The 15,156-nt window shown below is 44.1% G+C and overlaps 1 protein-coding gene across 1 annotated transcript; it reads left to right on the top strand.

Annotated features, from left to right (window-relative positions):
- The first annotated feature begins 224 nt into the window (after window positions 1-224).
- Window positions 225-11,309, top strand: LOC115118292 (myelin protein zero-like protein 2). The gene is made up of 4 exons (XM_029646874.2): window positions 225-544; window positions 5,892-6,061; window positions 7,210-7,420; window positions 9,118-11,309. Exons 1-4 carry the CDS (start codon window positions 490-492, stop codon window positions 9,564-9,566), a joined length of 885 nt encoding a protein of 294 aa, XP_029502734.1. The 5' UTR covers window positions 225-489; the 3' UTR covers window positions 9,567-11,309.
- The last annotated feature ends 3,847 nt before the right edge of the window (window positions 11,310-15,156 follow it).

Below are 15,156 nucleotides of genomic sequence, written 5' to 3' on the forward strand. Positions count from 1 at the left end.
CCTAAATGTTGTCCCAGCGTGGGAGATCGTACCTTAATATTGGTTCTGGCGCTTGGGACATAATACCTTTATATTCTCCCAGGGACATCAAATGCCTAACTAGTATGTGCATTGCTACTGCATGCACAATTGGATGGAAATTACCGGAAGAAAAACAGATTTAGCCTGCGGGTAAAAGTAGGCCTGTAGCAGCAGTAGGAATACTTTACACATAGTTTTGGTCAAACAGGTTTGACAAGACTGTACATCACCCTCCCTCCAGACTGGCAAAGGCAAAAAGTGTGATGCTGCCTATTTATGACGCCGCCTACAGTCCTAGTGCGCACATCGCCTGTGCTTTCAGACTCCCGAGTCCATAGCGCTAAATTACTTTATCAAAAACCTGTTGAGGTAATCCTTGCATGACCCTTAAAACTTTCAATTTTGGAGGTTTCTAGTAACTGTTTGACATTTTGTCAGTCTTTAAGGCCTGAGCAAACTGCCAATCCGATGTATCGGACATGGCTACAGTTCCTCGCGCTTCTGGGTGGATTTGCAGTGCCAGGTGAGTTCGAAGTTACTTCCTTCATTTCTGATTTCAGTCCAATTAGTCACCATTTGGAGTTATACTAGAACACTTGGGTCTAGTATTATTCTGTGAAAACATTGATTAAAGCACCAATTTGTAAGTCGCTCTGGATAAGAGCGTCTGCTAAATGACTTAAATGTAAATGTAAATTTCAGTAACTGTAGGGCTCAAATGGCTACAGTTCAGGTGAACAGAGCCCCTATCTAATTTCCATCATAATGATAATGAGTAACCTACTCTTGATTCCGTATACTTTATCATTATAGAATAGCTTCGACATTGACATGTTTTTCAGGTAGACCAGGCCAAAAATCACGGATAATTATTAGAGTATTTTAAATAATCCCACAGCACCCCCTCTCGCACCCATCTACACTGAACAAACATATAAATGCAAAGTGCAACATTTTCAAAGATTTTCCTGAGTTACAGTTCATATAAGGAAATCAGTCAATTTAAATACATTCATTAGGCCCTAATTTATGGATTTCATATGACTGGTAATACAGATATGCATCTGTTGCTCACAGATACCATTAAATGTTGGGCGTTGATCAGAAAAACAGTCAGTCTATGACCACCATTTGCCTCATGCAGTGTGATACATCTCCTTCACATAGAGTTGATTGTGGCCTGTGGAATGTTGTCCCACTCCTCTTCAATGGCTGTGTGAAGTTGGCGGATATTGGCAAGAACTGGATCACGCTGTCGTACACGTCAATCCAGAGCATCCCAAACATGCTCAATAGGTGACATGTCTGGTGAGTATTCAGGCCATGGAAGAACTGGGACATTTTCAGCTTCTAGGAATTTTGTACAGATCCTTGCGACATGGGGCCGTGCATTATCATGCTGAAACATGAGGTAATGGCGACGGATGGATAGCACGACAATGGGCCTTAGGATCTATCACGGTATCGCGGTGCGTTCAAATTGCCATTGATAAAATGCAATTGTGTTCATTGTCTGTAGCTTATGCCTGCCCATACCGTAACCCCACCGCCAACATGGGGTACTCTGTTGACAACGTTGACGTCAGCAAAACGCTCACCCACACAACGCCCAGTACAGTTAAAACCGGGACTCATCCATGAAGAGTACACTCCTCCAGCGTGCCAGTGGCCATCGAAGGTGAGCATTTGCCCACTGAAGTTGGTTACGACGTCAAACTGCAGTCAGGTCAAGATCCTGGTAAGGACGACGAGCACGCAGATGAGCTTCCCTGAGACTGTTTCTGACAGTTTATGCAGAAATTCTTTGGCACTGCAAACCCACAGTTTAATCAGCTGTGGTGGACATTCCTGCAGTCAGCAGCTCCCTCAACTTGAGACATCTATGGCATTGTATTTCGTGACAAAACTGCACATTTTAGAGTGGCCTTTTATTGTCCCCAGCACAAGGTGCACCTGTGTAATTATCATTCTGTTTAATCATTCTTCATTCTTAGTTCTTATACACTGAACAAAAATCTAATCACCATATGTAAAGTGTTGGTCCCATGTTTCATGAGCTGAAATAACAAATCCCAGACTATTTATTTATATTATGCACAAAAGCTTATTTCTCTCAAATTTTGTGCACAAATGTGTTTACATCCCTGTTAGTGAGCATTTCTCCTTTGCCAAGATAATCCATCCACCTGACACCTGTGTGTCATATGGTGATTAGATTTTTGTTCAGTGTATAAGAACTAAGAATTCAGGTAGGTCCATCCCAGTTTTGTTCCTTGTAGCCCTTTTTTGCAGTCAAATTACCTAGTGGCCTCATGGGTGGAATGTTATTCATATTTTATTAATAACATATTTTTTTTAAATAGCAGGAAATCAAGTGTCAAACAGTTCTGTTCGTTTTCTGTGATGCATATAATGTGTAATATTGGGATGCAAACTCAAAATTGAATACATTTCTGACATTGTACAAGTGTCTTCTTTTTTTTAAGCCCACAACCATGTGTGTGAGGTTTTTACTTTTGTTTCAAAGTGGATTTATTTAAGACTACCAAGAAATTCTGTGTGACCCTGATTTAGCCCACTGCAGTCAAATATTAAGAAACGTTTTGCAACAGAATTGGCGGAATGAATACACCCCTGATCACCCGCACACACAGTTCACTTTCATAGCAGCCATACAAACAGCAGCATCACATCTATGCTCTCTCCTCCTCGCACATTTTCCCTTTGCTTGTGGAGTTCAGTGCACAACACAACAGCTGTCTGTGATCAGGCGAAAAAACCTCTCCAAGCCAAACCTTCATACCATAACTACAACTCACAGCCTAGGTGTCGCCATATTAGCTAACATCATATACATTACCAAAAGTATTTGGACACCTGCTCATCGAATATCTCATTCCAAAATCATGGGCATTAATATGGAGATGGTCCCACCTTTGCATGCTATAACACTTTTCTGGGAAGGCTTTCCACTAGATGGAACATTGTTGCGGGGACTTCCATTCAGCCACAAGAGCATTAGTGAAGTCGGGCACTGATGTTGGGCGATTTAGGCCTGGCTCGCAGTCTGTGTTCCAATTCATCCCAAAGGTGTTCGATGAGGTTGAGGTCAGGGCTCTGTGCAGGCCAGTCAAGTTCTTCCACACCGATCTTGACAAACCATTTCTGTATGAACCTCGCTTTGTGCACGGGGGCATTGTCAAGCTGAAACAGGAAAGGTCCTTCCCAAACTGTTGCCACAAAGTTGAAAGCACAGAATCGTCTAGAATGTCATTGTATGCTGTAGCGTTAAGATTTCCCTTCACTGGGACTAGGGACCCAGCCCGACGCATAAAAAACAGCCCCAGACCATTATTCCTCCTCCACCAAACTTTACAGTTGGCACTATGCATTGGGGCAGGTAGCGTTCTCCTGGCATCTGCCAAACCCAGATTCATCCTTCCACCTGCCAGATGGTGAAGCGTGATTCATCACTCCAGAGAACGAGTTTCAACTGCTCCAGAGTCCAATGGTGCCGAGCTTTACACCACTCCAGCAGAACCTTGGCATGGCGCATGGTGATCTTAGGCTTCGGCACTTGGCGTTCCCATTCTTGTGTGGCCTACCACTTCACAGCTTAGCCGTTGTTGCTCCTAGACTTTTCCACTTCACAATAACAGCACTTACAGTTGACCGGGCCAGCTCTAGCAGGGCAGATATTTGACAAACTGACTTGTTGGAAAAGTGCCATCCAATGAAGGTGCCAATTTCAAAAGTCACTGAATGTCAGTAAGGCCATTCCACTGCCAATGTTTGTCTATGGGGATTGCATGGCTGTGTGCTCAATTTTATACACCTGTCAGCAGAGTGCAACTTTCACATGCCCCCCCCCCCCCCCCACCACCATTCTGAAATAGCGTTCTTGTCCCCCCCCAGTTTTATAATTGGAATGCCATACAAAACGAGGTAACGGTGTGCTTTAGGACCATGCGGACACCTCCGAGCAGTCGGGTAGGAGTGTGTATCCGACAGTTTGGAGTGTTTATCCGACAGTATTAAAAAATATATATATATTATGTCCCCCGCCACTTCTAAAACAAAAGTTGCGCCCCCTGCCTGTCAGTGTGGCTGTAATAGCCAAATCCACTCATTTGAAGGGGTGAACACATACTTTTGTATACATAGTGTAGCTACTAGAACTAAAGCGTTAGTAAGCCCACAATCCAATCGATGTGTAGAATCACGCAGTAGTGTACAGCTAGCAGTTACACCGCCTGGACCTGGTGACGATAAATTGTTAAAATCAAAAGCTTGCCTTGAATTGGAAAGAGTTGGCGTATTGGATAGCCTTTAGCCAGCTAGCTAACAAAAATAGCATTCCTGTCCGTTAGAGTCAGGTCCTTGAGTAGGCTGCATTAGCTAGTATAAGTCAAACTGAAACTGGAGGGAAAACAAATACAATTTCTCTCTCTGCTGCTTCTCCTTAATTTCTGAAGAAATTAATTCGTGCAACACTGTTCAACTATTGTCTTTCTCTCTCTTTGAGTCAACTACTCACCACCATAGCCACGGGGTCTTTATTACTCCTGTATAAGTGGACAAAAATAGTCATCAGCATCACGGAGAAAAAATACTGCTGTTGACACACTTGTTGAATTATGCAACAGAACGTAACAACAACAGTAATTTATGAGGTAGTCTAGACAGCGCAGGTGAGCACAGGTAGGCCTAGAGTGACAGAGCAAGGGTTTTGGTGGCTCAGTAGACAATGGTTTTGGTGGTTGCAGCCCTCTTCCTATTTATGTTAATGTTCCATGTATGCAAATACACCTGTTGTATTTATGCAAATGAGGCATATAATTGTCTTTATTTGAACAGAAAATATATGTTTTAAATACTGTACCTGATACAATTAGAACATGCATAGGCTATATCAGTGTATTCTAAGAAACAAATAGTTACATTTGATAATAAATTGAATAGGCTACCTGAATTCCCACCAAAATCCCTGTATACCATTAATTATTTGTCCGTGCCAATGGATACAGATGTAAGATTGAATGTTTGCCAGAACAGCTTTATCAGAATCCTTTAATAGTCCCTGGCTGGTTCAGTCTCCCATAGGTGGACCTCTGGACTGAACACCTACAATCATTAACCACACACACACACACACACACACACACACACACACACACAATATAACACAGTGAAGGCCTGGCACAGCAGTGGAATGCTGAGTGAATCATTACAGGGCCATTCCACCTGCTTTCTAATTTTATTATTTTATTTATTTAACCTTTATTTAACTAGGCAAGTCATTTAAGAACATATTCTTATTTACAATGATGGCCTACCCCAGCCAAACTTGGACGACACTGGGCCAATTGTGCGCCGCCCTATGGGACTCCCAATCACAGCCGGATGTGATACATCCTGGATATATAGTTGATTTGCTCTTTCAGTTTTCTTTGTGTTTGACTTAAGTGTGAATTAGAACTCTAGCTCAGCTTATTGTCGTGATTAGTCCACACTGGACTACATAAAGTACTGTAGGAGCGGAGACACGCTTGAAGAGTTTGACTGTGTACAAAATGCATCATTTAAGGGAGGGAGGGTACACTTTGTGAGCTACGTTTAAACTGAAGATATGTAAACAGACATTTTGTTTTAAAAACCACTATCAACCTTCTCATGGTCATATGCATCCTCGAAGCTGTGAAATAAAGATGTCTGTGTTTAGTAGTGTACTCTGAACATTCTGTGAGGACTTTGATAAGGTGCTTGCTAATGCTGTTCTCAGGGTTATTTAAATGCATTTATTCTATATAATGTATACTGCACTGTATATCTGTGCCTGCGTGTCTCATTGGGTCCATTCTTTGTTTCAGGTGTGCTGCGAGTCGGTGGGATGGAGGTTTTTATGTCCAATGAGGTGGAGGCAGTGAACGGGACAGAAGTGAGACTGAAGTGCACCTTTAAGTCCAAACACCCCGTGTCCCTCTCCTCTGTGACTGTCTCCTGGAACTTCCGTCCCTTGGCCCCGGGAGACGAGGAGTCGGTGGGTGACCTTTCCACACTGGAAGCCGGACTAACAGTAGACATGCAGTGAATGTGTCTGAATTAGGGGGGAAACAGGGTTAGACATGCAGCGAATGTGTCTGAATTAGGGGGAAGACGGGGTTAGACATGCAGTGAATGTGTCTGAATTAGGGGGAAGACGGAGTTAGACATGCAGCGAATGTGTCTGAATTAGGGGGGAAACGGGGTTAGACATGCAGCGAATGTGTCTGAATTAGGGGAAGACGGAGTTAGGGAAAATTAGGGGAAACGGGGTTAGACATGCAGTAAATCTGTCTGAATTAGGGGAAGACGGGTTAGACATGCAGTGAATCTGTCTGAATTAGGGGAAACCGGGTTAGACATGCAGTGAATGTGTCTGAATTAGGGGAAAACGGGGTTAGACATGCAGTGAATGTGTCTGAATTAGGGGGGAAACGGGGTTAGACATGCAGCGAATGTGTCTGAATTAGGGGGAAGACTGGGTTAGACATGCAGTAAATCTGTCTGAATTAGGGGGAAGACCGGGTTAGACATGCAGTGAATGTGTCTGAATTAGGGCGGAAACGGGGTTAGACATGCAGTGAATGTGTCTGAATTAGGGGGAAGACGGGGTTAGACATGCAGTGAATCTGTCTGAATTAGGGGAAACGGGGTTAGACATGCAGTGAATGTGTCTGAATTAGGGGGAAACGGGGTTAGACATGCAGTGAATGTGTCTGAATTAGGGGAAGACGGAGTTAGACATGCAGTGAATCTGTCTGAATTAGGGGAAACGGGGTTAGACATGCAGTGAATGTGTCTGAATTAGGGGGAAGACGGGGTTAGACATGCAGTGAATCTGTCTGAATTAGGGGGGAAACGGGGTTAGACATGCAGTGAATGTGTCTGAATTAGGGGGGAAACGGGGTTAGACATGCAGTGAATGTGTCTGAATTAGGGGGAAGACGGGGTTAGATAGCAGTGAATGTGTCTGAATTAGGGGGGAAACGGGGTCAGACATGGGAACACACCTTTGTAGTACATGTTCTTAAATGAGTGAAATCAAAATCTAGTGAGTATTGAGTCATCACTTTATGTTTCTTGAACCACTGTGAATGTGTGTCATGTTTATTAATGTATGTATTCTTTGAAACGTGTGTGTGTCAGGTGTTTTACTACCAGGATACGGCATACCCCCCTACAGAGGGGCGGTTTAAGGGCCATGTGGTGTGGTCGGGGGACATCCTGAGACAGGATGCCTCCATCAGCCTCCAGGACGTTCCCTTCACCTTCAACGGTACCTACACCTGCCAGGTTCGCAACCTGCCTGACGTCCATGGCATCAACGGAGAGGTCACCCTCAGGGTCGTCCACAAAGGTCAGTCAGCAAGTCAGTTAGCCTGACAATTAATCTAAGTTCACAAATAACTACTCTATGTTAAAATGTACTATATACAGTGGGGCAAAAAAAGTATTTAGTCAGCCACCAATTGTGCATGTTCCCCCTCTTAAAAAGATGAGAGAGGCCTGTAATTTTCATCATAGGTACACTTCAACTATGACCGACAAAATGAGAAAATAAATTCAGAATATCACATTGTAGGATTTTTAATGAATTTATTTGCAAATTACGGTGGAAAATAAGTATTTGGTCACCTACAAACAAGCAAGATTTCTGGTTCTCACAGACCTGTAACTTCTTCTTTAACTTCTTCTTCTGTCCTCCACTCGTTACCTGTATTAATGGCACCTGTTTGAACTTGTTATCAGTATAAAAGACACCTGTCCACAACCTCAAACAGTCACACTGTCAAAGGACACCAGAAACAAAATTGTAGACCTGCACCAGGCTGGGAAGACTGAATCTGCAATAGGTAAGCAGCTTGGTTTGAAGAAATCAACTGTGGGAGCAATTATTAGGAAATGGAAGACATACAAGACCACTGATAATCTCCCTCGATCTGGGGCTCCACGCAAGATCTCACCCCGTGGGGTCAAAATGATCACAAGAACGGTGAGCAAAAATCCACAGAACCACACGGGGGGACCTAGTGAATGACCTGCAGAGAGCTGGGACCAAAGTAACAAAGCCTACCATCAGTAACACACTACGCCGCCAGGGACTCAAATCCTGCAGTGACAGACGTGTCCCCCTGCTTAAGCCAGTACATATCCAGGCCCGTCTGAAGTTTGCTAGAGAGCATTTGGATGATCCAGAAGAAGATTGGGAGAATGTCATATGGTCAGATGAAACCAAAATATTACTTTTTGGTAAAAACTCAACTCGTCGTGTTTGGAGGACAAAGAATGCTGAGTTTCATCCAAAGAACACCATGCCTACTGTGAAGCATGGGGGTGGAAACATCATGCTTTGGGGCTGTTTTTCTGCAAAGGGACCAGGACGACTGATCCGTGTAAAGGAAAGAATGAATGGGGCCATGTATCGTGAGATTTTCCATCAGCAAGGGAATTGAAGATGAAACGTGGCTGGGTCTTTCAGCATGACAATGATCCCAAACACACCGCCCGGGCAACGAAGGAGTGGCTTCGTAAGAAGCATTTCAAGGTCCTGGAGTGGCCTAGCCAGACTCCAGATCTCAACCCCATAGAACATCTTTGGAGGGAGTTGAAAGTCCATGTTGCCCAGCAACAGCCCCAAAACATCACTGCTCTAGAGGAGATCTGCATGGAGGAATGGGCCAAAATACCAGCAACAGTGTGTGAAAACCTTGTGAAGACTTACAGAAAACGTTTGACCTCTGTCATTGCCAACAAAGGGTATATAACAAAGTATTGAGATTAACTTTTGTTATTGACCAAATACTTATTTTCCACCATAATTTGCAAATAAATTCATTAAAAATCCTACAATGTGATTTTCTGGATTTTTTTCTCTCACATTTTGTCTGTCTCATCTTTTTAAGTGGGAGAACTTGCACAATTGGTGGCTGACTAAATACTTTTTTGCCCCACTGTAATTCTACCAGACACTTGTAAAGGGTTATTGAGGAATGCCAGTCAGTGCTAATGTATTGCTGTGTGTGTGTTTGTGTTGTGTTGTGCTGCTCCCTCCAGTCTCCGTCTCTGAGATAGGCATGCTGGCTGTAGCCATCGGGGCAGCCATCGCCATAGTCCTGGTGGTGCTGGGCATCTTTGTGGTGTTCAAGTACCGCAAACTCAACCGCCACGCCAACACAGACCTGGAGCTGCAGGGGAGGGAACTGCAGGAGAGAGAGTTAAATGCCAGGGTCCTAGAGGAGAGGGAGTTAAATGGCAGGGTCCTAGAGGAGAGAAAGCTAAATGCCAGGGTCCTAGAGGAGAGAGAGCTAAATGCCAGGGTCCTAGAGGAGAGAGAGTTAAATGGCAGTGTCCTAGAGGAGAGAGAGCTAAATGCCAGGGTCCTAGAGGAGAGCGAGTTAAATGCCAGGGTCCAAGAGGAGAGAGCGCTAAATGCCAGTGTCCTAGAGGAGAGAGAGCTAAATGCCAGGGAGAAGAAGGAGTGGAAGGACCCTACAGTGTGTTGAGGGGTCTAGGGGGGTCCAGGGGTCAGGGGCAAATCCCCTCCCTACCTCTGCTGGTGTGGGTGAGGTGTCCTGTTTGGATGGACTGGTCTCTGACTAGAGGGGCTGGCCATTCCAGGTCCACTCTGTTGGGGAGGACTGATGAGGGGGGGTCCTGCTTTCTTCTACCGTTTGCTCACATGAGTCGCCATTCAGACTCAACTTGCTACTGTAGTTGAACTTAACCCAGTATTAGTGATCCCTTTACATTCCACCACTTTTTCAGGCACCATTTTATGTTTTATATCAAACAGCTATGTTATTGTATTTTAACTATGTAGTATTATGACTACTAGTAGTCTATTTGAGTCAATTATTTTACTGAGTAATAGTCCAAGAGATACCAGTATGTTGGAGGAATTTTTTTAAACCAAAATTGCTGTTCTTTGGAACTTTTTCACTAACATCAACTCACACTGGGACTGCTGACCCAGCTGCCTGGCCTGGCCTGTTATGTATGTCTGTCTGTGCTTCTCTACATTAACTCTTGTTAGATATGGCTGAATTGGCACCAGCTGCAGTCTCTTGATGTGGTGGCATCCAACTCAACTAGCAGACTGGTTCAGCAACTCTTTGCTCCAGTATGCATCTTCTTCTTCATCACATTTGGGATGGCAGCCATTTGTTCCAAATTCGTTTACAGAATTATTTTACCACTTGAATAATCAACATTCCTCTACAGTTGAGCTCATGGCTCATATGGACATCATTCCAAAATGAATGTTTTTGACAGCAAATTTGCGAGTGTGTTTTGTGGTTATGGTCAAGGTCCCATGGTAAGTTAAGTCAGTGAAACACTTTTGTTAAACCTGTGGTATCTGGAGGTTGCTAAGGTAAGGGCAAGGGCAGCCCTGTATCTGGGGGTTGCTAAGGTAAGGGCAAGGGCAGCCCTGTATCTGGGGGTTGCTAAGGTAAGGGCAAGGGCAGCCCTGTATCTGGGGGTTGCTAAGGTAAGGGCAAGGGCAGCCCTGTATCTGGCAGTGGCTAATGTTAAGGCTAAGGGCAAGGGCAGCCCTGTATCTGGCAGTGGCTAATGTTAAGGCCAAGGGCATTGGGCAGCAAGGCTTTTGGAAGCTTTCCTGGGCCAGGAGTTTTCAGTGACTATCTGCCATTTAGTTTTCCTGGCCAACGCTCTCCTGCTTCCTGCAAAAATGACAACTTAAATGACTGCCTATTACTTCTGGATATAAAAGGAACTGTGATACATCTTTGAATGTAGATGAAGAACCCCACCATTCCATGAAGAAGCCTGTTTTCCATGAAGAAGCCTGTTTTCCATGGGTTCTGTCATTTTTGTGAACTGATGTTGCCACCATGTGTCCATTATAGGAAGCAGCTCCATCTTTCTCCCTCTGTGTTCCACACTGAGGATCATGGGTGTTGTGGTCTCAAAGGTTTCTCCCTCTCTCATATTCTACCTCTCCTGTTGTATTACAAAGCTGCCCATGAGCCAAATGAACAGAGGAGTCTATCCAGACATGATGTGTTATGTCCCATCTGATCAATACCTGCCGCCAGCCAGACCCATTACCCCCCATGGGACTGGAAACAGTATTCTCCTGGTAAAGAATTCCATGAATGATTCTATTGATTTATTTCATGTATGCGTTTGTAAAGATCCAAACTGTATATTTTATCACACGTTTTATAAGGTTGAGAGATTTATTTTGTGTGTTTTTCAATAAAATAATGCTTGTTTTGATGGTTTTAACGCGAAAGATGGTTTTCATGACATAAGATATAGGTTGTAAATCTGCCTTACCTATAAGACTAGAAAGGTTTTATAGCAAGATAGATACAGTACTGAAATGGAGGCATGAAAGAGAAAACAGAGAGGTGGCTGCCTGTCATTGGCTACCTATCACAGTGGCAGGGTCCTATCATTGGCTGCCTATCACAATGGCAGGGTCCTATCATTGGACCAGTTTTGTGAAAGAGGGTGCCACCTTGTTCCATGTTGCGTCCCATTTTAAAACACTTCACCAGAAGTATAATCTTTACTGTTTACTGTGCACATTAATATAAGTTTTCAAGTGTGTAGCCTTCCTGCTGTAGAGACAGCCACACCAACACGGCCGGGGTCAGGCCAGGCTGGGTAGTGCCTGTGTGAGCAGGCAGGTGTTGTGTGGTTTAAAGCAGAGTTTCCCAAACTCGGTCCTAGAGCTCCTCCTGGGTGCACGTTTTGGTTTTTGCCCCAGCACAACACAGCTGATTCAAATAGTCAAAGCTTGATGATTAGTCGGTTATTTGAACCAGCTGTGTAATGCTAGGCGAAAACCAAAACGTACACCCTCTGAGGCGAGCCCAGGACTGAGTTTAGAAAACCCTGGTTTAGAGTGTCTTGGACCAGCCCAGTGACATGTGAGGACCTGCCATTGGATGTGTATTTTGCAGGACTTTGTTGGGCTGAAATAAAAGCTGCCTCCTTGATAATCTAACTAACTCTGACTAAGGACGATAGATTGTTCAGACAGATACGCTGGGGGTGGAACAGAAGACTCTTTATTCACACAACTCAAAACCTTGATTCACCTTTACATACAGTACATACCCAGACAGATACACTGGGGGTGGAACAGAAGACTCTTTATTCACACAACTCAAAACCTTGATTCACCTTTACATACAGTACACACCCAGAAAGAGTATACACATTAAACACATATTACATAATTATACACAATTATATAGACATCATACAGAAAGACATGGAGATATTTTAATTAGTCTCGAAAGATACAGTATCATCTGTTGGATTTACTGTGAAATAGGTTTTCCCTGATATTGTGAGTTACAGTTTGTGGTTAGGTCATTGTGTTTGTTTGAGAACTAGATCATTTATAGAGTAAAAGTACATGAGACAAAATGATTTGAATATTTATCTTAGTCAGTGACCTTGACCTTGAACAAAGGGAAAAGAGAGGAAGAGAGAGCAGGAAAGGAGGGAATCAGCAATATGTTGCAACAATTTAGGTCATGCATTCACTTTGTGTGAGTTTTGTTTAGCCTTGTCCCAGTCTGTTAATGGTTGTTCCTTACTTTAATGTTAACGCTGCAGGTACTTTTAGTGGTACTTCTGCTTGAGTCTATGTGTGTTCACATGTGTGCAGTGGTGTACCTGTGTGTCCTCAAGATGGAATGCCTGGATTGCTGTCCTAAGCACAAAGTGATAAACTTAGTATGTGTAAGTAGGTATCTAGAATGTGCTTATAATAGTGTGTTTGTATACATGAGGGTGTGTGTGTGTATACGTGTGTGTGCGTGCTCATGTGCTGCAGTAAATCAGTTTGTGCCCATCTCCTCCCCCTGGAGCAGACACTGTGATGCAGTGACTGCAGAGGACACCTACTCATTCAAGGGTGTGTGTATGTTTTAGAATGAGGGTGCCTCTTGTGGATGTATGGTTGTGAATATTAGTGTGTTGAATGTATATTGTATGAGTGATGAAGGTGGTGCTTCTGAGTGTGTGTACATCTGGGACCACTGCACAGGTCTGCAGCACCCTTCTCTTTCTGGTTTTCTTCTCTCAGTTCTGGAAGCGTTCCCAACTCTGATGCAATTATTCTCTGGTGGAAGAGCAGTGTACCTAGTCACAGCACCTCCCATATGGGCCTTCCCCACACACACACAGACAGACAGGCAGACAGATGGACACACACACAGAATGACAGACACACACAGACAGAAAGACAGACACACACACAGACATGAAGAGCAGTGTACCTAGTCACAGCACCTCCCATATGGGCCTTCCCCACACACAGACAGACAGACAGATGGACACACACACAGAATGACAGACACACACAGACAGAAAGACAGACACACACACACAGACATGGAAGAGCAGTGTACCTAGTCACAGCACCTCCCATGTGGGCCTTCCCCACACACACACAGACAGACAGACACACACAGACAGAAAGACAGACACACACAGACAGACAGACAGACAGACAGACAGACAGACAGACAGACACACACACACACACAGACAGACAGACAGACACACACAACTGCAAACTATTTTTTTTCAGATAATCTTGCACTTATTTTGTAGTTCTATCCTATTCTATAATTTACCAGTCGTGTGGGTTTGCTGTCCTCTTGCCTGGTGCCAGCTCTGTTGCCGTAATGTCCTGCAGCCATGTGCTGACTAGACACAATCTCATATTTACGTATTGACGCTACGGATGGAGGCAGACACTTTAATACACTCCACTTCCTATTGCATTGATTGATCATGATTTTAACTGGGGTGAAGTTAAAGTGTCTGGCACCATCTCTCAGCAGCCCTCTCTCGTCTCCGTCCACGTCACGTTAGATTAGACCAGGGTTTCCCAAGCTCGGTCCTGGGGTCCCTCCTGGGTGCACCTTTTGGTTTTTGCCCTAGCATTACACAGCTGATTCAAATAACCAACTCATCATCAAGCTTTGTTTATTTGAATTAGTTGTGTAATGCTAGGGTAAAAAAACGAAATCCCCAGGACCGAGTTACAGAAACCCTGGCATAAACAACCTCTACCTGCCCTCCCTCTCCCTGTCCGTGTCCCAACACACTGCATCTACACACCATTTACAGAAAAACTCTACTTCTAGTACTTCTTAGAAACTTCCCTGTTTTAACAGATTTTCAGAAAGTACTTAACTGACAGATGAAAGGCAAAAAACATACTTCATGTATCTGATTTAAATCCGTTTGAAAGTGAAATGTGTAGACGGCTCGTGAAATGTTCTCCACGACCCCTTATAAAGACTAGAAATAAATAGTTCCAAACACAGGAAATAACCTTCCTTATGAATAACAGATCACAATGCAATTAACGGAAGCGGAACCATGCTTTACTGGCAGTTACCTCCAGCTGGTCACAGTTTTCAAAGTACAAGTCCTCTGCTGGTTAATCAGATACCCATCCGGTTAGTTAATGATGACACTGATAAAGGTCAAATTGTGCCGAGCAGCTGTAGTAGAATCCTGTAGGTCCACTCCTGACAGGAACTGGGAGGTCCAGACTTGTACTGATTCTCTCCACAATGCAATCCAAAAAGTATGGGAACATGAGAGGGGGAGAGGCAAAGGAGTGAGATAGAAAGAATGAGTAAGGGTGTGTGTAAAAGAGAGAGGGGATGATATCCCCATCTCATATCTTAATGCACTGCCAGCCACATTACCTTAGTGTCAGTGCAGAGTTATGAGAACGTTATGCTATGTTCGCCGGTTTGACCTTCTGAGTGTTTACAGGAACAGGGACCGTTGCACAGGTATGCACTCTCACTCACACGCACACATGCACACACACACACACACAAACACACATCCCGTCCCTCACACACATTCCCTGGCTCCTTGTTTAACCAGAGGGTATACTGGTGGCTGTAGATGCTAATTATCCTGATGTAGGGGAATATAACACTGTCGTTAGATCTGGTCTGGCCGTGCAGGGCTGGGGACAGCGACTAATCCAGACCCCCACCTCCACCATATCAATATCATCATGTGAAAACCTGGGGAGGGGGAAATGCAGAGCCACAGGAAACTAAACTCTGTCAATCT

This window comes from Oncorhynchus nerka, linkage group LG10, assembly GCF_034236695.1.
Source record: "Oncorhynchus nerka isolate Pitt River linkage group LG10, Oner_Uvic_2.0, whole genome shotgun sequence".
Lineage (NCBI taxonomy): Eukaryota > Metazoa > Chordata > Actinopteri > Salmoniformes > Salmonidae > Oncorhynchus > Oncorhynchus nerka.